General features: G+C 38.9%; 10 protein-coding genes across 10 annotated transcripts; 5 read left to right on the forward strand and 5 right to left on the reverse strand. All coding sequences in view use genetic code 12, as the record gives it.

The window, feature by feature from the left end:
- Positions 1-2,258: 2,258 nt before the first annotated feature.
- On the forward strand, positions 2,259-3,800 carry FCY21 (purine-cytosine permease; the record flags this gene model as incomplete). The annotated part of the gene is made up of 1 exon (XM_036808556.1): positions 2,259-3,800. The coding sequence occupies one exon, from the start codon at positions 2,259-2,261 to the stop codon at positions 3,798-3,800; it is 1,542 nt and encodes a 513-aa protein (XP_036665281.1).
- Positions 3,801-3,979: 179 nt separating this feature from the next.
- On the reverse strand, positions 3,980-5,464 carry CPAR2_806590 (uncharacterized protein; the record flags this gene model as incomplete). The annotated part of the gene is made up of 1 exon (XM_036808558.1): positions 3,980-5,464. The coding sequence occupies one exon, from the start codon at positions 5,462-5,464 to the stop codon at positions 3,980-3,982; it is 1,485 nt and encodes a 494-aa protein (XP_036665282.1).
- A 189-nt stretch (positions 5,465-5,653) lies between these two features.
- CPAR2_806600 (uncharacterized protein) lies at positions 5,654-6,364 on the forward strand (the record flags this gene model as incomplete). Its single annotated transcript, XM_036808559.1, has 1 exon — positions 5,654-6,364. The coding sequence occupies one exon, from the start codon at positions 5,654-5,656 to the stop codon at positions 6,362-6,364; it is 711 nt and encodes a 236-aa protein (XP_036665283.1).
- A 288-nt stretch (positions 6,365-6,652) lies between these two features.
- On the forward strand, positions 6,653-7,270 carry CPAR2_806610 (uncharacterized protein; the record flags this gene model as incomplete). Its single annotated transcript, XM_036808560.1, has 1 exon — positions 6,653-7,270. One exon carries the CDS (start codon positions 6,653-6,655, stop codon positions 7,268-7,270), a length of 618 nt encoding a protein of 205 aa, XP_036665284.1.
- A 516-nt stretch (positions 7,271-7,786) lies between these two features.
- On the forward strand, positions 7,787-8,938 carry CPAR2_806620 (uncharacterized protein; the record flags this gene model as incomplete). The annotated part of the gene is made up of 1 exon (XM_036808561.1): positions 7,787-8,938. One exon carries the CDS (start codon positions 7,787-7,789, stop codon positions 8,936-8,938), a length of 1,152 nt encoding a protein of 383 aa, XP_036665285.1.
- Positions 8,939-9,216: 278 nt separating this feature from the next.
- On the reverse strand, positions 9,217-10,155 carry CPAR2_806630 (uncharacterized protein; the record flags this gene model as incomplete). The annotated part of the gene is made up of 1 exon (XM_036808562.1): positions 9,217-10,155. The coding sequence occupies one exon, from the start codon at positions 10,153-10,155 to the stop codon at positions 9,217-9,219; it is 939 nt and encodes a 312-aa protein (XP_036665286.1).
- Positions 10,156-10,905: 750 nt separating this feature from the next.
- Positions 10,906-13,875, forward strand: INP51 (phosphoinositide 5-phosphatase; the record flags this gene model as incomplete). Its single annotated transcript, XM_036808563.1, has 1 exon — positions 10,906-13,875. The coding sequence occupies one exon, from the start codon at positions 10,906-10,908 to the stop codon at positions 13,873-13,875; it is 2,970 nt and encodes a 989-aa protein (XP_036665287.1).
- Positions 13,876-14,235: 360 nt separating this feature from the next.
- LEU42 (Leu42p) lies at positions 14,236-15,966 on the reverse strand (the record flags this gene model as incomplete). The annotated part of the gene is made up of 1 exon (XM_036808564.1): positions 14,236-15,966. One exon carries the CDS (start codon positions 15,964-15,966, stop codon positions 14,236-14,238), a length of 1,731 nt encoding a protein of 576 aa, XP_036665288.1.
- A 907-nt stretch (positions 15,967-16,873) lies between these two features.
- CPAR2_806660 (uncharacterized protein) lies at positions 16,874-19,528 on the reverse strand (the record flags this gene model as incomplete). Its single annotated transcript, XM_036808565.1, has 1 exon — positions 16,874-19,528. The coding sequence occupies one exon, from the start codon at positions 19,526-19,528 to the stop codon at positions 16,874-16,876; it is 2,655 nt and encodes an 884-aa protein (XP_036665289.1).
- Positions 19,529-22,193: 2,665 nt separating this feature from the next.
- On the reverse strand, positions 22,194-23,762 carry CPAR2_806670 (uncharacterized protein; the record flags this gene model as incomplete). The annotated part of the gene is made up of 1 exon (XM_036808566.1): positions 22,194-23,762. The coding sequence occupies one exon, from the start codon at positions 23,760-23,762 to the stop codon at positions 22,194-22,196; it is 1,569 nt and encodes a 522-aa protein (XP_036665290.1).
- Between the last annotated feature and the right edge of the window lie 1,264 nt (positions 23,763-25,026).

A 25,026-nucleotide genomic window follows, 5' to 3' on the forward strand; every position in this document is an offset into this window, starting at 1 on the left:
GTTTGTGAATCGGAGTTGCGGGAGCGGGATAATCACCCAATGTAGTAGTTTCTTTGCTCTAGTTGATTTTGAGTTGGTTATACTAGTTTGTTGAGTATTGGCAACAATTTTGCAACAAAAATAAAATGACAAAGGCAAAATATCATTTTTCAAGAATGTTTAACAATGAAATTACTACCCTTTTTGGAGAATTGATATAATACTTCCATGTGAGTAATTTCAAATCTCGTAGGGGAGAACCATATATGTGATCCAACGAGCCCGAAATTTTAAATTGGATAACCTCACAAAATCACAATCTTTACAAACCACGCGGAGTGGACACGTCCAATATTGTCAACGGTTCAATGCTTTAATCGCCATCTTCTCTTTTTGGGAAGTATGAAGGTCGGGACCTGTGAATGGCATGAAATGAAAGATCAGTGAATGGGAAATTTCTGATTTTTGATTGCAAATTTCCGCTTAAAAGATAAAAACCCTTTGTTTATCTCGTCCGCGGAATTTGTTGATTTTTGTTGGTGTGGGGTCACGAATAATGAAGTTAGAGATTAGATACACTTGCATCTTTTCACAATATTTATCGAGCTCGTATCTGGAGATATCCGAGCGACGTATAATAACATACTTTAATGCAAAGATAAGCAAAAGAAAACACATTGTAATCTTTGCAGTCTTTGCAATTTTCTCTTCAAAACTTGTAATAGGCTTAACAATGTCTTCATTAAAACAAAAATCTATCGAATCGTTTCGGCAGATGATGTTGTGATCATACACTCTTTTTGGGGGTTATCGTTGTCTAATATGCAGTAAAAATATTTGAGGTTTAATCAACACAACTAGATCTTTCGTAAAAAATCCTTTTTAGTTTGAAACAATGCAAATGTAACCACAACAATAGAGTTATCTACACAATGTGTTTTCTAAAATTTATGCACGTCATGTACAGATAGGAACGATCAATGTGGATCTGGATTTGCTACCACCTTTATGGTCCCTCCTTCACTCTGGAACCTTTGTGTAGTAGACGGCATTTTTTTTTTCTTTTTTGGTGAAATTTTTTTTTTTTTCTGCACAAGAAACAACCATGACCTTGCATTAAACTAATACGATTCCAACCTTTAAAAAAATTGAAGTTCCAAATAGCAAACTAGTTGTAGCAAAGTAGCTCAGTATCTCAGCGGTTGTGACAAATGGCTATCCCCGCATTTGGAATTTCAAGTTGAAAGGAGTGGAGTGGTTGTTGTTATCATGAAATTCAATTGTAAATCTCCTCTCTCTCTCTCTCTCTCTCTCTCTCTCTCTCTCTCTCTGTGTATCTCTTATCAGTTGGTAATTTTGCCGTGTCACTCCTTCGGAACAACCAAATCCAAATTTGACTTGTCTGTTGTTTTTTTTGGGCTCCGTTGCACTACCATTTCCAATGCAACACAGGGTAAAATAAATGTGCGTGAATGAATCATATGGTCCGCAGAACAACAAGGCACGAGAAGCTAGGGGAAAGAAAGTTCATCAGTCAATTTTGCAAGATAGCTTTGTTCAATTAGAAGTGCATTAGACTGCTCGTGTCTATCTATGGCCACTCTAGTAAACACTATAAGTTACGCTTCTTGATAGTGTGCTCTTAATTTTTAGTTGTGTTTTGTGTTTCTTATCTCAATTTGCGGCAAAAATCTTCAACCCATTAAGAAAAAATTTCTTTTTTATTTTCTTTAGTATACATCCACACTGCAATACTTTGCAACTGACACAAAGATTGCAATTTTGCATTAGGGCTCAAGTTAGCTCTTCCCGATGGAATACTGTCACCAAAAATATTATATCCACCTTCTTTATCAATGATTATTTCTAAATTAAAAATTTTTTTTTTTTTTCAATAGACTATCTTTATCTTTTCAAAAACCACTATCCTCTTATCTGTAATAGCATCCAGATACTTTTTACTATAAGTACCACATCCAATCCACCCACCCACCAGCCCACCAGGTCACTTTGTTCAATTACTTTTCCACCCAATAAATATTAGAAACCAAACCTAACCTAACCTAACCTACCATTCCCCTTTCTTTCCAAAATCACCTCCTATATATTTCACTATTACAACCACCCCATCAGTGAAATATAAATTATCCATCTCCAATTTCTAATATTTTGAAAGAATAATAAGAACAAGAAAAAGTTTTTTGAACTTTTACAAAGTCAAAGCGACAAATCCCACTTGATCCACTAGGAAAAAATCTTTAATCACATTTCGTTTCATTATGTCAAAATTCGAAGAAGAGAAACAAGTTGGATTGGCCCATGAGAAAAGCATCAGTTACGAAGATGATTTCGCCCCCAGTTCTCAAGCTTCAAACACTGAAGTACAAGAAACCAAAATCAATTTTGTTGATCGATGGGCTCATAAATTAAAAGCTGAAACTAAAGGCATTGATTTAGTTACTGACGAAGAGAAAACTGATACTTCAGTATGGAACGCAGCTACTATGTGGCTAAGTGCTAATTTAGTCATTGCTACATTTGCATTGGGTGCATTGGGTATCACCGTGTTTAACTTGGCTTTTGGTCAAGCAGTGTTGACAATTATCTTTTTCGCAGCCATTGGTAATTTCACCGTGGCTTATTTCTCGTGTTTTGGACCAGTATTGGGGTTGAGACAAATGATTTTGTCTCGATTAATGATTGGTGATGTAACCGTTCGGATATTCAGTGCCATTAATGTTGTTGCTTGTGTTGGTTGGGGTGCGGTAAATATCATGTCTAGTGCTCAATTGTTGCACATTGTTAATAATGGTGCCTTGCCGCCATGGGCAGGATGTTTGATTCTTGTCTTGTGTACCATCTTGGTTACATTCTTTGGATATCATGTGATTCACCTTTATGAAAAATGGTCATGGATCCCCAACTTGATCATTTTTATAATCATCATTGTTCGATTCGCCATGTCGGGTAACTTCAAAAGTGCAAATTTTGTTGGTGGTGAAACTACTGCTGGTAATGTCCTTAGTTTTGGTAGTACAATTTATGGTTTTGCTACTGGTTGGACAACTTATGCTTCCGATTACACTGTTTACCAACCAAGAAACACTAATTTACTCAAACTTTTCACAGCAATTTTCCTTGGTATTTATTTACCAACGGTATTCATCTTGATTTTGGGTGCTGCTTGTGCTACTGGTATCAAATCTGATCCTCAATGGGCTAGCATGTACAATGAATACTCAGTTGGTGGATTGGTGTATTCCATCCTTGTCACCAACTCATTACACGGATTTGGACAATTTTGTTGTGTTGTATTGGCATTATCTACCGTGGCCAACAATATCCCCAACATGTATTCAATGGCTCTTAGTGCTCAAACCGTTTGGACAAAATTCCACAAGATCCCACGTGTGGCATGGACAATCATAGGTAATGGTGCCACTCTAGCCATTTGCATCCCCGCTTACTACAAGTTTGAATCAGTGATGGAAAATTTCATGAATTTGATTTCATACTATTTGGCAATTTACGAATCCTTATTGTTGAGCTCCCATTTAATTTGGCACAAGGGTAAATTTAGAAGTTATGATTATGAACGGTATAATGATAAATCATACTATCCAATTGGATTAGCTGGTACGTTTGGATTTTGTTGTGGTGTTGCTGGGGTTGTCTTGGGTATGAACCAAACTTGGTATAGTGGTGTTATTGGTAGACAAATTGGTGATTTTGGTGGTGATATTGCGTTTGAATTGGCCATGGGATTTGCGTTTATCGGGTTTAATGTCACGAGATATTTCGAAAAGAAGTATATAAGATGATTCGATGATCGATGGTGCAAACGGTTCTTTAATTTGTATTATTAGTTGATATTTATTTGTCCATCATTAATAGATAGATGTTCATGTGAAAACGGAAAAAGAATCACAGTAGTAAATGTAACGTTATAGCGTGAGTGCTGGCGCCCTCTATAAGAATAAACTTCCTCTATATGTGTCCTCTATTTGGTATTGTCAAGTATGTCCTCATAACTCTTCAACTTACCTTCGAGATTGAAAAATCGCAATGTAGACAACAACTGCGCTTGCAATTCGTCATTCATCACACCAACTTCGACAATATACTCATCAATAAAAGGCAAGAGCCACACAACACGACCCAAATCATTCGATTTTACAGCAGCATCCAAAAGTATACCAAACAATGCATCATCAAATACTTTTCCTTCAACCAATACATCCTCGACATAATTGAGTTCAATCAGGCTCCTGTCACGAGAATGCAACACAATCTTGTTGAATAATAAGTCAAGGTACTGGTACAATTGAAATTCAATTGCCATTTCCATAATTTGATACATGCTGGCTCGTGATATTGTTAATAATCTCTCATCAAGATCGAGACCAGGGACATATTTCGGCATTTTGTATTTTGATTTTGACAACATCGGTGATTTGATAACTTGCATTTCACTGGCAATCTTGTCCAATGTCAAGAACGACAATAGCTCCAAAAACATTGTTTCATCTTTACGAAGTAGTTGATACCGAAGTAATGGAATTAGCATTTCTGGATCCTGGGCAATCAAATGAACAAAATGATCAGCCATCAAAGGTGCAAATATGGAGTCAGCAGTTGGTGGTGGATCAGCAAGAACTGTTGGTTGGTGTTTGTATTGAAACAATGACAAATAGACAATTTGTTGATAGTTTATTAACTGGCAATTGCCGAGTTTGTCAAGTAGGTACAGCCATAGTTTTATCGTGGGTATATTGTCATGAGGAGAGGTCAAGATATGAACAATTTGCAAGGCCAATTGTAAGTGAGCTAACTTGCTTGTGGAAGATGCATAGTGCTCAAATGCAATTTCAAGTGATTTTATTATTGGACCAGAACTATGTTTGCTCAGTTTGAATACAATGGGGTTGATACCATTGCTCGTATCAGCATTTGCAGTACTCAACCATTGTGAAGACTTGTATGCATGGAAATTCAAACGATACTGCTCCAACGAAATAAACTCAGTGGATGATTTAATCTGATTGAAAAATCCATCACTCTCAAGATCAACCCTAACACATCTTAATTTCATCTCAGAAACCACATTCTCCATGAATAAACTCGCAACCAACATCATCGTGTTTCTCATTTCAATGTCATTGTACGCCATATAGCCCTGATTTCCTCCTATATCTTTACACATCTCTTCATAAGTTGACATTTTGCATTTGGGATCATGGTCAAACATGGCACCAATATTGGCCCCATCCAGAAGAATGTCTATCAAGTTCAGCCGGTGTTGTTTATACTGTTTGGACAATTCAATAGCATCTTCGTATTCTCTTAGTCGTCTTTCATTTCTTTTAAGAGCTTGAGAAAATCTTTTATCGGAGTCGAAATTTGGCACAGGTTCATGAGGTGGGGTTTTTTGGTGTAGGCTCGGTATTATGGAATACTTTCGTATTTTAAAAGGTCGTTTGATCATGATTTGAAAGTGTTATTGTTAAATAGGTGTGTGTCTTAGTTGAGATAAAATGTAGATCGCGCAATGGCCTTATTTTCCCAAAATTTCACCAGGAGAAAAAAAAAACAAAAAAACAAGCAGTTTGAAAAATTATCAATCATTCAAGAGCAACCACTTTAGTGACATCCACAAAATTTACTCCTACCAATCATGAGATTCTTCAACATCATCGCGGCGCTCACCGTCTCAATTGCATCTGTTGCTGCCTACCAAACAACTGGTAAAGAAACCGTTGACATTTTGGTCGACTACACCATCAAAGAAACTCCGCAATTGACAAAAAATGACGTGGCCAGTTGGACCAATGGTGAAGCAATAACTCTCGAATACACCATCAACAACAATGAAGAATCAGATGTTACTGTAATTGGAGTTACTGGTCAATTGTTAAACCCGGTCACTAGACAAGTGGTTACCAATTTAACTCAGGGAAGAATTGGTCCTGTTGCTGTTCCACCTGGTGAATCGGCCAAATTTGAACAAACAATCAATATCAATTTAGTTCCAAATAACTATGAATTGGTTCCACAAATCTTTATTGTGCAAGGCGACCTCGTTAAAGTCATTCCATGTCGTAGTCAATTGGCTTCTGTTCTTGATAGAGCCATTTCATTTTTTGACCCAAGATTGATCTTTTTGGAACTTGTCTTGTTGGCATCTTTTGGTGGATTGATTTATTTGGCGTATCAAATTTGGGGTAAAAACTATGTCAAAGGAACTGCACCAGTCAAAGTTAAAAGTGTCAAGTCTCCATCTCCTGTTGTTTCATCTTCTGCTGGTTCATCTACTGGTGCTGGATATGATGTCAATTGGATTCCAGAAGGTCACTTGAAGCAAAAGAGGACCAAGAAGGTGGCATAAAGAGGGTGAATGTGTCAAGAGAGGGGACGATTTGATAGTCAATGTACATTTATATTTTAACCAATTGCTTCAGGTGTGTAAGTGAGTAATACCCTATGCTTAGTAGTAAAACGGGCTAGATGTTCCAGTATATACGAGGCTTCTGCACTGCAAAAACCAAGTACTTTGTCGAAAGCATCAATCTTTTGTTGACTTCTCGAGCAAATCACATGACTGTCTCGATTTGAATTTTCTTCTCAAAATCATTATTGTTGTTGTACAATCAATTCAAATACTTTCAGCCCCATCATGTTAAAAGCCCACAATGACTCACTTGTGTACTGCCCGTTTGATGACACTGAGCTGGAAGTAGATTCAAATTTTCTATTCCCATCAGGTGAACTATACTTTTGTCATTCTTGCAAACAACATAGAGCACCTTATCAAACGTACTTCAAAATAGAATCCAGATTTTGTTCCAGTTGCCTGACTGAGTTTGCAAAAGAGTCAAAACAGTATACATGTTCAAGAAATTGTTTCGTTTGCCCCGAATGTGATTCAGGTTTGAAGATTACGGTAAAGGATCACGACAGAGGAGCAAAGTCGTTTAAATTCAGGTGCACCAGCTGCCCGTACATCTTTCAAACATCCATTATTCGTCTGCCAAAGCCGTTGTACGATATCATTGAGAATGACAAGAATGATTCGTTTTCAAAATTGTGCAATGAGATAAGAAATGGAGTGTTGAAGGGACAAATTGAGGAAAAAATTAGCGAACAGACAAGAAGAAACTTGGAGCTAATGAACAAAGGAGCAAGACAGAAGAAAGACGTAATCTTTATGAAGAAGTACCCATTCCCAAAGCGATTAACAATGAAGAAATCCATCTACTGCGTCAAGTGCAGCTCCAAATTGTCTACTGAGTAGGCACAAACCAAATCGAAATTTCGAGAATGCGCATTGGCGCAAAGCACGACTGCACTTGGTTGAATGACCACATTCACTACTACTCACAGAGTGACTAACAACATAGTCAATCCTCCCATCTAGCACTTGCATGATGGTGGCATCGCAATACCGAGCAATCACCATAGTGTTTCCGTATCATGAACCCGTTCCAACTGTTCAACAAAGCATACTCGACTTTGTGTAACGCATATAATCCGAGATATTATATTTGTATGCAGGAAAAGTGCACTCCGCGTTGAAAATTATTACTCCGCGTAATAACCTTTTGCTGCACAAATATCGCTCACAGATATTACCGCAAACTATTCCATGCAATTCCACTCGGAATGAGCGATATGCTTGACATCGATTGCGGTTTCAAAAGTGAATATAAATAGGTGAGGAAATCCTCCTTTCTTAGTGACAATTCCATCATCTATATCGGAATCATCTCCTATAATCACAAACACACACTTAACAAACAATCAATCGAAAATGGCTAGACCAAAGGTTTTATTAGTTCTTTACGCTGGTGGTAAACACGCTCAAGAAGAAAAGAAATTATTGGGTGCAATTGAAAACGAATTGGGCATCCGTCAATTCATCGAAGATCATGGTTACGACTTGGTTGCAACTACTGACAAAGACAGACCAGGTTCTGCTTTTGACACCAACTTGGAAGATGCTGAAATTGTCATTACTACTCCATTTTATCCAGCATACTTGACCAAGGAAAGAATTGCCAAGGCACCAAAATTGAAGATTGCCGTTACTGCCGGTGTTGGTTCTGACCATGTTGACTTGAACGCCGCCAATGAAAGAGGCATTGCCGTTTTGGAAGTCACTGGATCCAACGTTCAATCAGTTGCTGAACACGCCGTCATGACCATGCTTGTTTTGATTAGAAACTACAACATCGGTCACTTGCAAGCTACATCTGGTGGTTGGGATGTTGCCGCTGTTGCCAAACAAGAGTACGACTTGGAGGGTAAAGTTGTTGCCACTGTTGGTGCTGGTAGAATCGGTTACCGTATCTTGGAGAGATTGGTGCCATTCAATGTCAAGAAGTTGTTGTATTACGACTACCAACCATTGCCAGCTGAAGCTGAAGACAAATTGAACAAGGCTTCCAAATTGTACAACGATGTTGACACCATTGTTGAAAGAGTTGAAAGCTTGGAAGATTTGGTTGCTCAAGCTGATATTGTCACCATCAACTGTCCATTGCACGAAAAGACCAAAGGTTTGTTCAACAAGGAATTGATTTCAAAGATGAAGAAAGGTGCTTACATTGTTGACACTGCTAGAGGTGCCATTTGTGATGCTGATGCTGTTGCTGAAGCTTTAGAATCTGGTCATCTTGCCGGTTACGGTGGTGATGTCTGGAACGTCCAGCCAGCACCAAAAGACCACCCATGGAGAAAGATGCACAACCCATACGGTCCAGAATATGGTAATGCCATGACCATCCATGTTTCAGGTACTTCATTGGATGCTCAAGCTAGATACGCTGCTGGTGTTAAACAAATCTTGACCCAATACTTTGACAAGACTTACAAATACAGACCACAAGATGTCATTTGTATTGATGGTCACTATGCTACCAAAGCTTACGGTCAACGTGATGCCAACAACAAAGAAAAGTAGATACTAGGCTGTTTATAGGAATTTAGTTACAGCTAAATAACTGATACAAACCTTTTCTTCAAGTAAGAAACAAAACATTAATGGCACTCACAAAAACAGATCCACTTCGATTCAAGAGATGAGTAAATTCCACTAAAACCCTATTTCAAACTGTGAAAGTATGAAACGCTAGAACAATCGAAGCTGATGCAAGTTTTCACCAACAGACAACAGAATAAATCTTGACTCAGATCACTACCTCTTCCTCTTTTTCCCAGAGCCCTTGTTCGCTTCCAATTTTAAATCCAGTTTTGACTCTGGCAACATGATCCCGATCTTGTCTCAGGTTCTGTTTGTCGCTCAAGTTCATCAATCAACCCCCTGACTTCTTTCAATTCTGAAGCTGTAAGAATTCGAGGAGGAACGTTATCGATCATCGAAATCCAACACGAGATCAAGCTTTCCAGAGAGCATGTATTAAGATCGTAATTATCAACCCTCATAGTTGGTTTCTGCGCTTCTGCACCATTATATTCTGCCCCAATGAATTGAATCCTAGTGATAATTAACGTCCCCAAAGTGCTATGCGTCATGGATCCTAGTTTTGCAATAGAAGAAATACTTCTGGTCCTTGCATTAAGTCTTATACAAAAATGACTGAGCTGTAGGTATTGATTGGCCAAATTTCGGTGGGAAAAGTGGGAAAACGTTCCATAAAACTTGAACGATCCCCGTACAGCTACTTCACGAAGCGCACTGGTGTCAAATGAGTCACTCAACGGTTCACAGCGAAAACACGTGAAGTGTATATGCAACTTGTGTAATCGCGAATTGCATCGATGGCCACGAGGAAATAGATCATTACCGATGACAGTTAAGGCAGTCAAATTTGGTAGCGAATAGTGGAAATCTAGTTCTTTTCCTTGTTTGAGAATGAGATTGAGCGAAATTGCAGTCACATCGTAAAACCACTTTGATTTTGAATAAATAAACGTGGAGGGAGTGAACTTGGTGTCGGAGTTCAATTGAAGAAAATATTGTCTCACACACAAATTGTCATCTCTGTCATAAATATTATAATGAGGGCGGAAGTTAGTGATTTCAAAATGCCGAATCGATTTGAAATGATCGAAAACAAAGCGGAAAAGTGTACAATCAAATCTGTATAGTTCAAAATGATAAACAATTACAACACCAATCATTTCACTGATGTGGTTCATTAACGTCTCTGAAGACATTATTGTGTATGAATTGGTTTTGTCGTTATTGACATCTTTATGGTATTGAAATTTTTGATGAGGGTCGTCATCTTCCAATAGGGGCTCTTCCCCCAAAGAAAATGGCTCATAAACGTGAATGTTTCGTATAACTTTGCTTTTGTGATGAGGCAAAATCTTGAATGTAAAGGAGCAAGATGCAATGCCCGGTGTTGATTTAATTGGCAAAACACAACTTGTAATACTTCACAAGGCAAATCTGATAAGCAATGCATTCGACGAAGATCGGGCAATTGACGCACTTGTGAGAAACCGACAGGACTGAATACCTTCAAGTTGATGTTGATGTGTCTCTTCTTAGCATTGCGCTTCCTCTGTTATTGTACTTCTCACGCGTGCTGAACGGTCGTCAATTGTTCTTTCCTAAAGCCAAATTAGAGTCATGTCGAGCCATGCTTTGTCAAGCTATATTCCACCGCGCTTTCACCATAATTAAACCACTATGAGCAGTGAATCCCGGCGTCAATTTATTACTTTGCACAAACAAAGGGTGTGTGTACTTTTGTAGCAAAATGCGACGCAATGTCGTATCAATTACTTTTGAGACACCTACATTAACACACAGCATTAGTTAGATCGAGCGTGCATTCTTTTTCTTTCTGTTTACTTTGCATCATAATTGCAACAGAAATCTCAAAAAAGATAAATCGGGCTAGCCTCTATTACAAAACATTCACGTGGTATTCCTGATAGACAACCACCGATAAAACGATGCGATTGTACCTCAACGACAAACCGAGAACGTTTGTTTTGACCACTTCAACACATGCATTAATTATCAGACATCCAAACCCAACATACGAACAAAAGGGAATACGAAGTCGAATCCTTGGCCATAAACGTCATCATAGTGAGAAGGATGATTGCAAAGTTTTGGTTGAATTTGTATTAAAAGACTATATCAATCTTAGCTCTTATCGTGATGTAACTCCAAAGCGAAACAAGCTATTGGGGTTCATCGGATTACTTCCATTGAAAGGTAAAGTTTTTTTGGGATTTATAACTCAACATGAACTTGTCGCTTCACCTACGTTGGATGATAAGATTTATAGAATTACTGGGACCGAATTCTATTGTTTGAATTGCGACGAATATGATTACATTTTCGATAGAGAGTTTGATGAGTTACGATATCAAGACAATGAAAAGGTCAAATATCCTGGATCTTCAGTGAGAAAGCTATTATCTAGCGGAGCGTTTTTTTACTCAAGACAATTCGATATTACTTCGACGATTCAAGAGAGGGGTATAGGCTCTTCCGATTTCAGATTGATTGCTGATGCTTCGTACTTTAGGCGATTCCTGTGGAACATGTTTATGATTGAGGAGTTGCTTGAGTTTAGAAACCGATTGACCTTATCTGAGCAGAGGCTTATTGATGAAACGGGGTTTCTTATCATCATTGCTCGAGGGTATGCCAAAACTGTCAATACAGAAGTTGCTGGTCAAGATGCCCTTTTAACTTTGATTTCGAAGCAAAGCAGTGCCAAAGAAGGACCAATTTTTGGTCATTGGGGGTGTGACGGAAATGGCTGTGTTGCCAATTATCTCGAATCAGAAGTTATTCTCTACACTGAGCATTTTTGTTTATCGTATGTCATTGCAAGAGGAAATGTTCCAATGTATTGGGAATTGGAAAACAAGGTTTCAACAAAGAATATAATTGGTGCTAGTAACAAAAGAATTATCTTTCCTAGATCATTTGAAGCATCTCAGGAAGCATTCACCAGACATATGGATAGACTTGCTGCGCAATATGGAGATGTTCACGTGATTAATGAACTCTCAGATAAATCTTACAAGGGAGTCTTGAATGCATCATTTGAAGAGCAGATTAAATATTTTTTGAAAAACCGGGACCCGGCAACATCTGACTATAAATTTCAATATACTCACCTTCCGATCCCTGCTGCCAGGATCAAGAAGATTGGTTATACATCTCAAAACCCATCCGAAATACTGTCGCAAGTTGTCTCCTCTGCAAGGGATTTTGGTGCATTGTTTTACGATGACGCCACCACCAGCTTTGTAGGCAAACAGTTGGGAGTTTTCAGAATCAATTCATTTGACAGTTTGAGCAAAGCCAATTTTTTATCAAAAGTAATCAGTCAGGAGGTGATTGAACTAGCATTTGGAGAGATTGGCATACATTTGGACAGAGAGTTGTTTACTTCACATGCCAAGCTCTGGAAAGAAAACGACATTATCGTGACCCAATTGACCCTCAATTTCGTTTCCTACAGTGACAAGCTTCACACTAGTAAGAAATCGAATGCATCATCAGTGAAGTCACACATTACTAAAAAGTATTTGAGTGGGGTGGTGGATAACACTAAACCGAATGAGTTGGCATTGCTCAAGTTGTTGGGTCGATTGCAAGACCAATCACCAATAGCTTTGCACAATCCATTGCACGACTATATCGATAAAGAGTTGACAAAGCGAAGCAAGGAATTTACATCAGAACTGGACATATCCGTGTTTGCATCCACATTCAACGTCAATGCGACCTTCTACGAGGGAGACATAGACGAGTGGATTTTACCTCATGGTAATTCTCACGACTTGGTGTTTATTGGACTTCAAGAAATTGTTGAGCTCAAGCCTAATCAAATGATGGCACAGGATTTCAAAAACAAGACATTGTGGGAACGTAAGATATTAAACTGTCTTGCTAAAAAGGATAAATATATGGTCATGTGGAGTGGTCAATTGGGTGGACTCTTGTTATTGTTATTTGTCAGAGAGTCACAAGTTAAGTACATTTCCAACATTGAGATTTCATTCAAGAAAACCGGTCTTGGTGGTATGGCTGCGAATAAAGGCGGAATCGCTGTTAGTTTCAAATACTCCGATACCACAATGTGTTTTGTATCATCTCATTTAGCAGCTGGTCTCAGCAACACCGAAGAGAGACACAATAACTACAAAACCTTGATCAAAGGTATCAAGTTTTCCAAGAATAGAAGGATACCTAATCATGATGTTGTGATCTGGCTTGGAGACTTTAATTTTAGGATTGACTTGACAAATGAGGAGGTTAAATCTTTGATACATCAAAAGCAGTATGGTAAACTTTACGAGCATGATCAGTTGAATAGACAAATGGCAAATGGAGAAACATTTCCATTTTTTGCTGAACAGGAAATTCATTTCCCACCTACATACAAATTTGACAATGGCACTAGAAAATATGATTCAAGTGAAAAGCAACGAGTACCTGCATGGACTGACCGGATTTTGTACATGTCGCGCAAGAATCTCATCAAGCCAATGGATTATGAATGTATTGATAACATTGTGTTTTCTGACCACAGAGCTGTGTACGCATTGTTTCAAATTACAGTCAAGATTGTTAATCAAGTCATCAAGAAAAAATTATCTAATGAACTATATGAAACGTACAACTTGAAAGATGGCGGTCTTCAGGATTTATCAGCATTAAATTATGATCTTGATAAAAAGAGCGCCAATTTTGAAAATGAAAAGTTGCCGCCACCTAGTTCAGATAAACAAAAATGGTGGCTTGATGGTGGGAAACCAGCTAGAGTGAACATACCTAGATTGAATGAGGAAGGGAACGATTTGGTTGTGAACCCCTGGCACCCAATAAACCCATTTGTTGCAACCACTGAGCCAGAATTTGTATCTCGTAGGGAAGTGGAGAGTATGTTGAATTAATTAGTTCTCAGTTTCTGTCAGTTGCACTCCTTGTGATGTAGATTTTTTCTCTTGTGACTCTTGATTGGCGCTTACATCTCCCGTTGTGGTACTCGTTTCATTATCCTTTGTTGTGGTTATATTTTCCGCATCGTGTAAAATTGAATCTAGCTTTGCTTCGAATGAGTCCAACATCAGCTCCAACTTTGATGCTTGTTTTTCTGCTTCGTTGAGCTCTTTATAGGTATTAGCTATGTCGACTGAAGGTTCTTGTGTCATTTCGGTGTGTAACTGGTTGCTGTGAAGGAAGTTTTCCAGAAGTTGTCGCGAATTTAATTTTTTCTTCATTGCATTTGATAAATACATAAAAACTATACACGCTTAAATATCTTTATTCCTCTTTAAACCGTTGAGAATGGAAATCAATGAAAGGAAGGATGCTTGTGACACATCGGTGTTGATACCAACACCCCACCTGGTGATGCTCTTATTTACCACGACTTCGATATAAGTAGCAGCTCTAGCATTAGCATCTTCACCCAAAGAGTGTTCGTGATAATGCTTGACATCAAAATCTATACCCAAGTGTTTTGCTAAAGCATCATTGAAAGCTGATAATTGACCATTACCTTGACCCTTCACAGTCACCGACTTTCCATTAATTTGGATTTCAGCTTCGATTTCCTTAACACCTTTACCTGGAGTCTTGATCGAGTAATCAATCAATTTATAATGTTGATCAGCCACTTCCTTATCATCTTCATCGTAATCGATAAAGTACTCTTGTTTGAACAAGTCGCACAACTCTTCATTAGTGAGCTCTTGACCTTTAACTTCAGCTCGCTGTTGCACAACTTTTGAAAATGCAACTTGCAATCCTCTTGGTAAATCCAACTCCAAATTGCGCAAGATAACCCATGCTGAACCACCTTTACCCGATTGTGAGTTGACACGAATGATTGCTTCGTAAGTACGACCAATATCCTCCGGGTCCAATGGCAAATATGGCAATTGCCAATGTACATTCTTGCCACCAGCAGTCTTGACTTTGTCGTGATGGGCTGCAAAACCCTTTTTGATAGCATCTTGATGGGATCCACTAAATGCACAAACAACTAAGGAGCCACCATATGGAGTTCTGGCGTGCACTGGGATCTTGTTGCATTTTTCAACGATATTAATCACCGATGTGATGTCGGAAAAGTCCAAGTACGGAGAAACCCCCTGCGTGTACAAATTTAATGCCAATGTAACTAGGTCAACATTTCCAGTACGTTCACCATTACCAAAAAGACATCCTTCAACCCGATCAGCTCCAGCCAATTGGCCCAATTCAGCTGCAGCAACACTACATCCACGATCATTATGAGGGTGTAATGAAATACAAATTGTTTCACGATTAGTGATGTGGGTTGCAAAGTATTCAATTTGGTCGGCGTATACATTTGGAGTAGACATTTCAACCGTTGCTGGTAAGTTGAAAATTATTGGTTTCTCCTTGCTTGGCTCCCAAGCCTGTTTAACTGCTTCGCAAACTTCAACAGCATAATCCAAGTCAGTATCAGAAAAAGTTTCTGGCGAGAATTCGAAATCCCAATCCGTGCCCGCAGTGGATGGGTCATCTTTTGTCAACTTTCGAACGAGCTCGGTACATCTCACCGCCAAGTCCTTACTTTCTTCCTTGCTCAAACCAAAAACCACATTTCTAAAACAATCCGATGTGGCTAAATATATGTGCACCGTGGCACGTTTGGCTCCTCTAAGGGATTCCACAGTTCTCTTGATTAACTCTTCACGGCAAGGCGAGAGGACCTGAACGGATACATCTGGTGGGGCGGTTTCAACCGCAAATCTCGTGAAGTCAAAATCAATTTGTGAGGCCAGCGGGAAAGCTACTTCAATTTCTTTGAAACCAATATCGACCAACTTTTTGAAATATTCTTTTTTTTCCTCAATAGACATTGGATCTGGAAGAGATTGATTACCATCTCTCAAGTCTGTAGAAAGCCATCTTGGCGCCTTGTCCAAGGTTTTGTTTGGCCATTGACGATTTGGTAAATTCACTGGTGGGAACTTTTTGTACTTAACTGATGGGTCTTTTAACATAGGCATCTTTGCTGTGGATCAGGGAGTCAATTTAGTTAATACAGGATACACTCGACTACTTATATGATGCAAAGTATGACTGAAATTTTTCAAAAAAACCGAGTGATGCAAGTTCCCAGGTTCTTTTTGGTAGCATTAGTCATAGAATAGAACAGCTCCACAAACAAACTTTGTTTTGTGAAAACTTTTTATTTTTTCTTCTTCTTCTTCTCCGGTACAGGACCTGTGGTTACAACATAGAGCCGAAGTGTCCCCAGGAACTGGATCTATTGTTAGACTAGTGAGAAAATCACGGCTAGAGGCGGTAGTTGGTCAAAAGGGGCTTGTGTTAATTTTGTGAGAGGTGAGCTCCAAATAGGGTTCACGTGGGTGCGTTCGTGGACATTTCATCTTTTGAGTAGAGTTCTTCGGAGCCGGGATCATCCTGTTGACGTGCACGTATCCTATGGCGATTTCTGCTGAGACTGACACCATGATACGCTTCTTTGAAAAGCTAGACAGAATGGCAGATCTATGGGCCATGTCACGTGCCATCATTTGTTGTGCTCTTCACGCAGTGAAAGATTTTGGAAAAATTTTGCAAACTAACTTCATCTTGCTTCTTTCGTTGACACCATAATTGTATGTATCACTCCTATACTGCTTTATTTGAATCCAGATGATTAAAATTATATATGCGTTATCGTCATGATTGCGACCACTTAACAATGTCTTCGGGCGTAATTTGAAATCAGCCAACACCTACATGATAAATATTCAATGAAGCTAAGAGAGATCGATTTAGTACTAACTAATCAGATTTAATTCTACGAATAAAATTATAAAAATCAACGATGGTATTCATACATAAACTATAAAAGAAACATTGTTGAATCAGACAAACTGAGCGTTTGTTCTGATTGGAAATTAAAAACTAAACGAGGGAAAGTAACAATCCAACGATAGCAGCAAGTGCTGGAATATTCACAACGCCAGATCCTTCATAAGTAGACGCAATAGGTGCTTCTGGGTTAGCAGATACTACTGGTGACTCTTTTGAAGTGTATACCAACGATGTCGAATCGGTGATGGTTGTAATAGTAGCCAAAGTCACATCCTCTGGTATGATACTCTCTTGTGGCGCATACTCAGGAACAGACTCGGGAGTTGGCTGAGGAGCATTTAATTCAGTACCTTCAATGTGGGATGCAGTTTCAATTGTGGAGGTAATTGTGGTAGTGCTTTCCTCTTCTGTGTTGTAGAAAATAATTGTTGTAACAGGTGCTTGAGGCTTTTCACTAGTAGCCACTTTGATATCCTTTAAAGTTGTTTTTGTAGTTGCTTCCTCAGTTGTGGCCACTCTGCTTGATTCAGTAACACTTTCAATTACCTTAGCTGAGTGATCTTTAACAAACAGCGTTGTAGGAGCTGCAACAGAAGTCATCACTTTCAGAACCTTAATTGGTGATGTACTTTTAGCAGTAGAAGTGCTCTTTTCAACATGAGATTGAATGGATGAAATGCTTTCGGAGCTAGCAACTGTTGCAGCCAACGATGTGGAATATTCTACACCACTATATGACACAGTTCTCAGCTCTACCACGGAGTATGGCGCTGGTGGAATTGACAGTGAGAACTCCACACTAGATTCAACTGGTGATAATAGCGTTGAAAACGAAACCACTTTTTCAGCTTTTGATGAAACTGAAGGTTTTTCACTTGAGGCAACCTCAATGGATGTTGGAAAAGAACAGTAGGTTGTGTAAATAGTAGTTTCTTCTGTAACAGTTGTGAGTCCAGTTGTATGTACAACCTCTGTACAGCTATTATCTTCACATGATGTAATAGTGATGATGGTTGTATGGACCTCACTCTTAGTGGACACTACCGGCTCCAACGATGATTCACTTGAAGTAGCAACTTCTGTAGAAGAAACATAAGTAACAGCAGCAATGGTTGTGTATGTAGAGCTTGACTTAATTGAGGAAGAGCTTGCTTCAGTTGTGGAGAAGCTTGATTCTGCTGTTACAGACGTTGTTGACTCAACCCCACTTCTTGAAATTGCAGATGGAGAAGAATAAACAGTAGTGCCTTCAATCAATGTTGACAAGACAATTGTACGACTAGCTTGGGAACAAACATCACTCGAACACGAAGAGAGAATAATCACAGTTGTTTCAACATCAGTAGTGGTTAAAAGTGGCGGTGTTGATGTAATATTCACTAATGGAGGAATTGAACTCAGGTAGTTCAAAATTGATTCATCAAATGATATAGCAGTTGTTGTTGTGCTTTTATCCTTAAGCATAGAACTTGAAGCGATTGATGATTGACTCGTAGTGCTGACATCAAAGATGACCGGAAAGCTAGTTGTGACACTATCGACAAGACTTGGACCTTCAAGGGATGTGCTATAATCGAAACTTGAAGATTCTGATGTTGAACTTGTGTTTTCTGTGGATTCAATAACTACTGAGCTCGACTCAACAACGACGATGGACGACGAATCGCTTCTTGACAAGTCTACTGTGGAAGTTACCACCTCCGATTCTAATGCAAGACTGGAAGAGAAGTATTCTGATGCGCCATTCAGAAAAAGGCTACTCACGGTGGATGCATTTTCACCTTCCGTGGATGAGGTCAAAGGACAAAATGTAGTGTAGGCCGTTGCTTCGTCAGTAATCGTAATCACTCCAGTGACAGATACAACCTCTGAACATGAATTGTCCGAACATGATGTGATGGTGATTGTGGTAGTACCAATTTCTGTTGTAGTTAAAAATTGTGCTTCGAAAGAGATTTGAGTAACCAGAATTTCATCCAACGAGGTAGCTGGCCCCTCTAGTGACAGTGAATACAGGGTTTCCTCTGTCTCCGAGCTAGTAGAAATTGATTCAGAAGCTCGGATCTCTGACAGGGTAGACTCACCAATGGATTCGACAGATGAGCTGCTTGTAGCAAGTGATGTGACCAAGGTGCAACGATTCTCCGAGCAAGACGTAATGGTGGTCCAAATTGTTCTTGGGGAAGTCGTGGTCAGATAAACAGTAACGTAGCTTACTTCTTCATCATCTTCTGAAGTAGAAGGGGCTGATGTTACCACGAGGTTGGTTGATTCGTCGACAGTGGAAGTGAATGAGAGTGAGATGGTATCTTCGGTTGATTCACTAGGAGCGGCTATGGATGAAGTACCGGTGGATTCAACCGTACTGGGACAATACTCGATAATGTCCCAATCTGTGTAATAATTTGTAGTTGTACTGAAAACAGTGTAGGTGGTTGTACGATCAACCACATCTGAAGCAGCTGGAGCCATACCGGTACCAGTGGTTAACGTTGCGACTTGAGAGCAAACATTATTTGAACATTTTGTTACTGTGGTCCAACTAGTCCAATAAACTGTTGTTGTTCGGTAGTATGTGATGTAGATAATTTCGTCATCTTCAGTAGGTCTTAGGTCGTATTTTGGACACCAACGAATCGTGGCTTCTTCAATTATATTGTCGGGGACAGTGATTGTCGTGGTAGTAGCTGCAGCAGACACTAATGAGTGAAAGATGTATATGGGAAATAATAAAGTGATCAACATGGCTTTTCAAATTATTTATGACAATTGGATTTCGCAACTTCATATTTATCAAGCTGATGTATGGAATTTTCCACAACTTTTGTATTCCTATGATGGAAATAAAGTTTTATTCACCTCAATGTCATATCTGATGTTTCATGCCTTCATAACCGGATTATCATGGTCTGGAACTTGTTTTAGGTTTGTAATAAAATTAAAACAATACTTCTCAAACAAATCACATTTTTGAATTCGGCAAGGTTTGTGACAATCCTGAATCGCAAGCGTGATAGTTGCCAAGTTTCAACCCAATAACACGCAAAGAACTAGTCATAACATATCCATAGAATAATCAATACTAATTTGGCGATAGCATTCCATTAATCTTCCGTCTAAACACCTCTCAAGTTCACAAATTACATAAACAAATGCAACTCTGAGTTGAGCAACTCATATAGAAGTTTCTTTCTTTTAAAACCCCTGAAATTATTACCAAATAATTATAATTTTGGCGAGGCAAATATTATATTTTAAGCTTATATTATATAGCTTTTCTGGCAACTATATCGTTATTCCCGTTTCTATTTACAGTATGCTACCACAATTGGTCGAATAATTTACAAAAAAGCGATGAAGGAAATCCAGAAATCCATGTCATCTTTCAAGCTACAGAAAATAGTGCTTGTTGAGCAGAGATTTTCCAGCACAGTCCGAGACTGGTTGCCACTGAGTGCCTTTTGGGAGCTTTTTCCCTACCCTTCAAAAGTATTCAACAGTAATTGGGGTTTTATAGTTTAACCCTGAAACTCGAATTGTTTTTATATCTGCTATCCGATTCTCTCAACACTTAGGATGAATGATAGGGGGAACAGTAGGGCTACTTTTGTGTACTATTAGACTGATAAGGTAAAAAGCAAAAAAAAAACTAAGTTGCTCAACTAGTTAAAATTTGTGTTTCAGGTTCTGTACTTACTTTCTAACCCCAGTTAAAAATTGAATCAAAGATTTGATACATGCAAACGTAAACGCTAATCCATTGAAGGCTCCCCAGAATTATTCACGGTGAAGGTGTATTACAAGACATTCATACAGATGACGTGGTGTTGCACATGTGAGCTTTTGTTAAATTCTATTCAGGTTTATGGCTGAAATTATGAAGAAGAATAATACGCTGGAAATAGGACAAAGAACATTCAACAGCGAGCATCGCCACCGAGAGAGTGATTTTTATTATACAACCAACTATACAGCTTGCGGGTGGGGTGGGTTGAAATGATTATCACTGGACAGTTCATCTTTCTTTCAGTTGAAAGTTATTATATCAAGAAGTGTGTAAGGCACTGAATATAATTTTTTGCAGATAGTGGTGAAAACTTTAAACTTGAAACAAGTGATTTTGTGTTACACGATTAGAAGCGAGTACTGTTTCTTCGTGTTTCATGTTGATGCAATTTTTATTTACACTTCTTGATGATAAGTAGTGTCTCTTCTAGAAATGCTGCCTGCGTTGCAACTTCTGAGAAATGGTGTGTGATTGCAGCTATGGAAATTATATTTCCTGCTAAGCAAATGAGTGCAAAAGGTAAGAAAACAAGAAACAGAAATCTAACGCATGCTGATCTCTGCATCAAAATAGTTTCTGCGATTTTTGAAACTACTGGTTTCAGGACTCCAAGTCTCTTTGATGGCTCTCAACTCTAGGATTCTAGAACTTTCTCAAGTTTCAAAAGAAGCCAAGTCGTCGCATCTGTTTCTCATAGAGCTGTCTACAATTATCAATATCTCAATGATTGATCGTCGTATATGCAATTGGCAATTTACCCCATATTCAAAGCATGACACACTAAGTTCAAAAGACTATCTTGCATAAACTTAACCAAATCTTTATATATGGAAAAAAATTTCAACTGACCGCCTTATGCACAATGCATGAGAGCATATTTTTGAGGATTCTGAACTTCTTAGAGTTCATAGCTTCATTCGGGGGCATCTCTTAGGGTGACCCATGACTTCCTTAAAGTCGTGGAAGTATATAACGAGTATGCGTATCCTTTGGAAAGAGAAGGCGACTTAAGCTTTCAGCGAACAATAGCTGATGATTGGAAATGAACCACTTTGGTTTCTATGATGTGATACTATATCAAGTTAGCCTGAAAAAGAGTTGAATTTACTTGATAATGTAGCTGCTCCTATGGATGATACTGAATTTGGTTTTGATTGTGAATCTGCACGTGCCAGTTCAATTAGAAGATTGTTTTATTTGCATTCATGCCAGATCGATTGTGAAGCTCATACAGTTTCATTACCGAACTATCCATGACAAATCCTAAGCTATTCTACATTGATGTTGTTTAAAAAAATTATGGTGTATCGAAAGTTGTATCTATGGAAAAAGAACTGAATATAAAGTGGATGGGGCAAAAATAAAGTGGAACCCGTAGAAGACTCTAATATGTAAAGCAAATGAAACGCCAAATTAAACAGCACAAGCATCAAATGTGAAACAATTGTGATGAACGTCCATGTGTCAACCAATATGACATCGAAAAAATTATAAATGCGAAAAGAGTATGGCACCGTGTTGTTTCTCAAAGCACGGGTCAAGGAACCTAAACTGAAGGTTATAAATAACCGAAAGGGATTCTAAGTATTTTGATGAATGAGGACAGTTTGTAGATGTCTTCATCTAAATGAAGTAAACCAATGGGACTAAGGCTAATGCCAAGTAAGTAGCTCCGTTGGAGGCAGCAACACCTTCGTAAGTTGAAACGGCAGCAGTTGAAGTTTCACCTTCAGCAGCGGTAGTTGATTGACCAGCAACAGTAGTTTGAGTTTCAGCGACTCCGGTGTTTTCGCCTTCTGCGCCAGTGGTTGGTTGACCAGCAGCAGTAGTAGTTTCACCTTCGCCTTCACCAGCAACTGTTCCATAAACAGTTGAAGTTACGGCAGTACCTTCAGAAGTGTAGGTGGTGGTTCCAACTGGGACAGATGATGGAGCAACAGAACCTTCAGTAGTTCCATAAACGGTTGAAGTAACAACAGAACCTTCAGATGTGTAAGTGGTAGTTTTAACTGGGACAGATGATGGGCCAGCAGTACCTTCGGTAGTTCCATAAATAGTTGAAGTGACAACTGTACCTTCAGATGTGTAGGTGGTAGTTTTAACAGGGACAGATGATGGGCCAGCAGTACCTTCGGTAGTTCCATAAATAGTTGAAGTGACAACTGTACCTTCAGATGTGTAGGTGGTGGTTTTAACTGGCTTGCTGGTTGCTGGAGGGGCACCACCGGCAGAAGTTGAGACTGGGCAGTAGGTGACATATTCGGTAACGGTACCTCCAACAGTCTCAGTGGTCAAAACGGGAACGGCGGTGACAGTTGTTGGCTTACCTTCGTGATCAGTAGTGGTGATAACCTTGGTTGATTCAGGTGTTTCAACTGATGATAATGGACAGTAGGTAGTGTAGATGGTTTCAATACCAGAAACGGTCTTGGTGGTGGCAGATAAAGTAGCTTCAACGGTAGTCTTGTGGCACAAATCTTCGTGGCATGAAGTGATGGTGATGACTGAGGTAACATCAGCAGTGACAGTGGACAAGATTGGTGACGATGAAGTGAATGTAGATGTTTCACCATTTGGCAAGGTAGTGGTACCAGTTGTGGTTGAGCAATCAACAGTTTCAGTCAACACGGTAGTTGAACGAATGGTTTCGACACCGGTTTCACCGCCAGCGGCACTAGATGAAGAAGAAACATCGGCAACATCAACAACTTCGAAAGCAGAATTTGCAATAAAAGTACCATCTTTGCTTTCCAAAGAATCAGCCAATGATTGAGCGTCTCTTTTGTTGAATGGAGTTGGTGTCAAAGCATTACCTTTCATCAATCTCTTTCTAATAGCACCGGTGGAGTTGGAAGCTGGTTCTTCTTGTGCTTGGACTTGGTACAATGGAGCACCTGACGTTCCGTACAATAACCTAGCTGGAATACTGATGACAGTACCAGCATTGACAATATCGGTAAAATATTTGGTAGATTCGACAAGGGAGTAGTAGAACAATACATCGTAGTCATCGTCAGCAGTGTAAGTGAAAACTGGGGCTGGTAAGCCCGATGGGATAGTGAATGGACAAACACCAGTGTCTAAATCAACAACAGCAACAGACTGACCATCAACTAAACAAGCAACATCTTTTGACACGACAGCAGATGACAAAAAAGCTAAAGAAGTAGCTACAACAGTTGAGAATTTCATTGTAGTAGTAGTGTAGCGAGTGTGAGTGAATAAAGTTGTTAATTTTCAAAATGAAAGGAGATTGTTAAATCAAAAGGGGGGGACATACATGCGGATTTATATAGTCAAAAAAAGTAAGTTTGCAGCTTTCACTGCACTGTGCGGCCACGACGGACAAGTCTGTGCAGAAGATGGTACAAAGACAAGTGAATGCAATAAAGAGTAAAATGGTATCAATGTGTTCTCTGCATTGTTGCTGAGCTTCGATGTAGCAATGCTTTGCTACAAGAACATAGAGTCATAGTTAAAGTTTTTGCAATTGCAATTTTGTGTAAATGGCGCCACTCATAACCTTTCCATGACTAATATGCAGTATGTAGTACAAGACCAGTACTAACATAAACTTTGACAAAGAAAACAATGCCAAAACTTGTTTAGTAAGAAGTTTAAATCTTCGAAACAATAGTACAATTGTTTCCCAATTGCTTTGTCTTGATGTGAGCGATTTCTTTTGAAGAAAAAGGCACACGTTTCTCATTGAATAATGCATTTACCCAACAATAGACTTATTGCTTTGTTGGGTCGGCTTATGTCAAAGGGATTTAAACAATGAATCAAACAGTCAATGTTAGAGATTTTCAAAGTTCTTTGATTGGATTAATTTAAAGGATGCTTTATCTTGTGCAACTTTGTCGCCATCTCAGGAAACTCTCTATTTGTAGCGTAAAGCTGACTCCATGATTCTGCTGGGGAGCTTATCTCCAAGAGAACGGAAGCCACATAGATGCCTCCACAGTCTCAGCAGCAAAGGAGGGGTGGCGTATCTTACATTTGTCTTGGCCCAAAGTGGTTTCCAAAACGTTTGTGTTTAAATCTGTTTGTTGACATTTGTCCATTTTGGTCGTTATTTCTGACTAATTTGTTAGGATTGCTCTTAATTTATCAATGCAAGAGCAATGTAAATGTTTGTAATGCAATCTATAATGGTTTTGGTAATACAGTGGGATGACTTTTGAGTTTGGTTTTCGGAATTGAAAAAGTTTGCTTTTGTAACTCCTTTAAAACAATCTAGCCAGCAAAAAAAAAAAAAAAAAAAAAAAAAAAGACTTGAGCAAGGCTTTTCATGGAGAGTATTATGAAAGGCACTTCATCGGCAAAGGTTGCATCTGTCAGAGTATTGCGTCTTTAGCTCGAACTGGTCCCCGTTGTAATCCGTACTACCAGCATACCAATGCTGGCCGGCACACCAATGTGATATTAAAGCAACGTGTTGCAATCTGGTTTT

The sequence above is a fragment of the Candida parapsilosis genome, contig 005807, assembly GCF_000182765.1.
Source record: "Candida parapsilosis strain CDC317 annotated contig 005807".
NCBI lineage: Eukaryota > Fungi > Ascomycota > Pichiomycetes > Serinales > Debaryomycetaceae > Lodderomyces > Lodderomyces parapsilosis.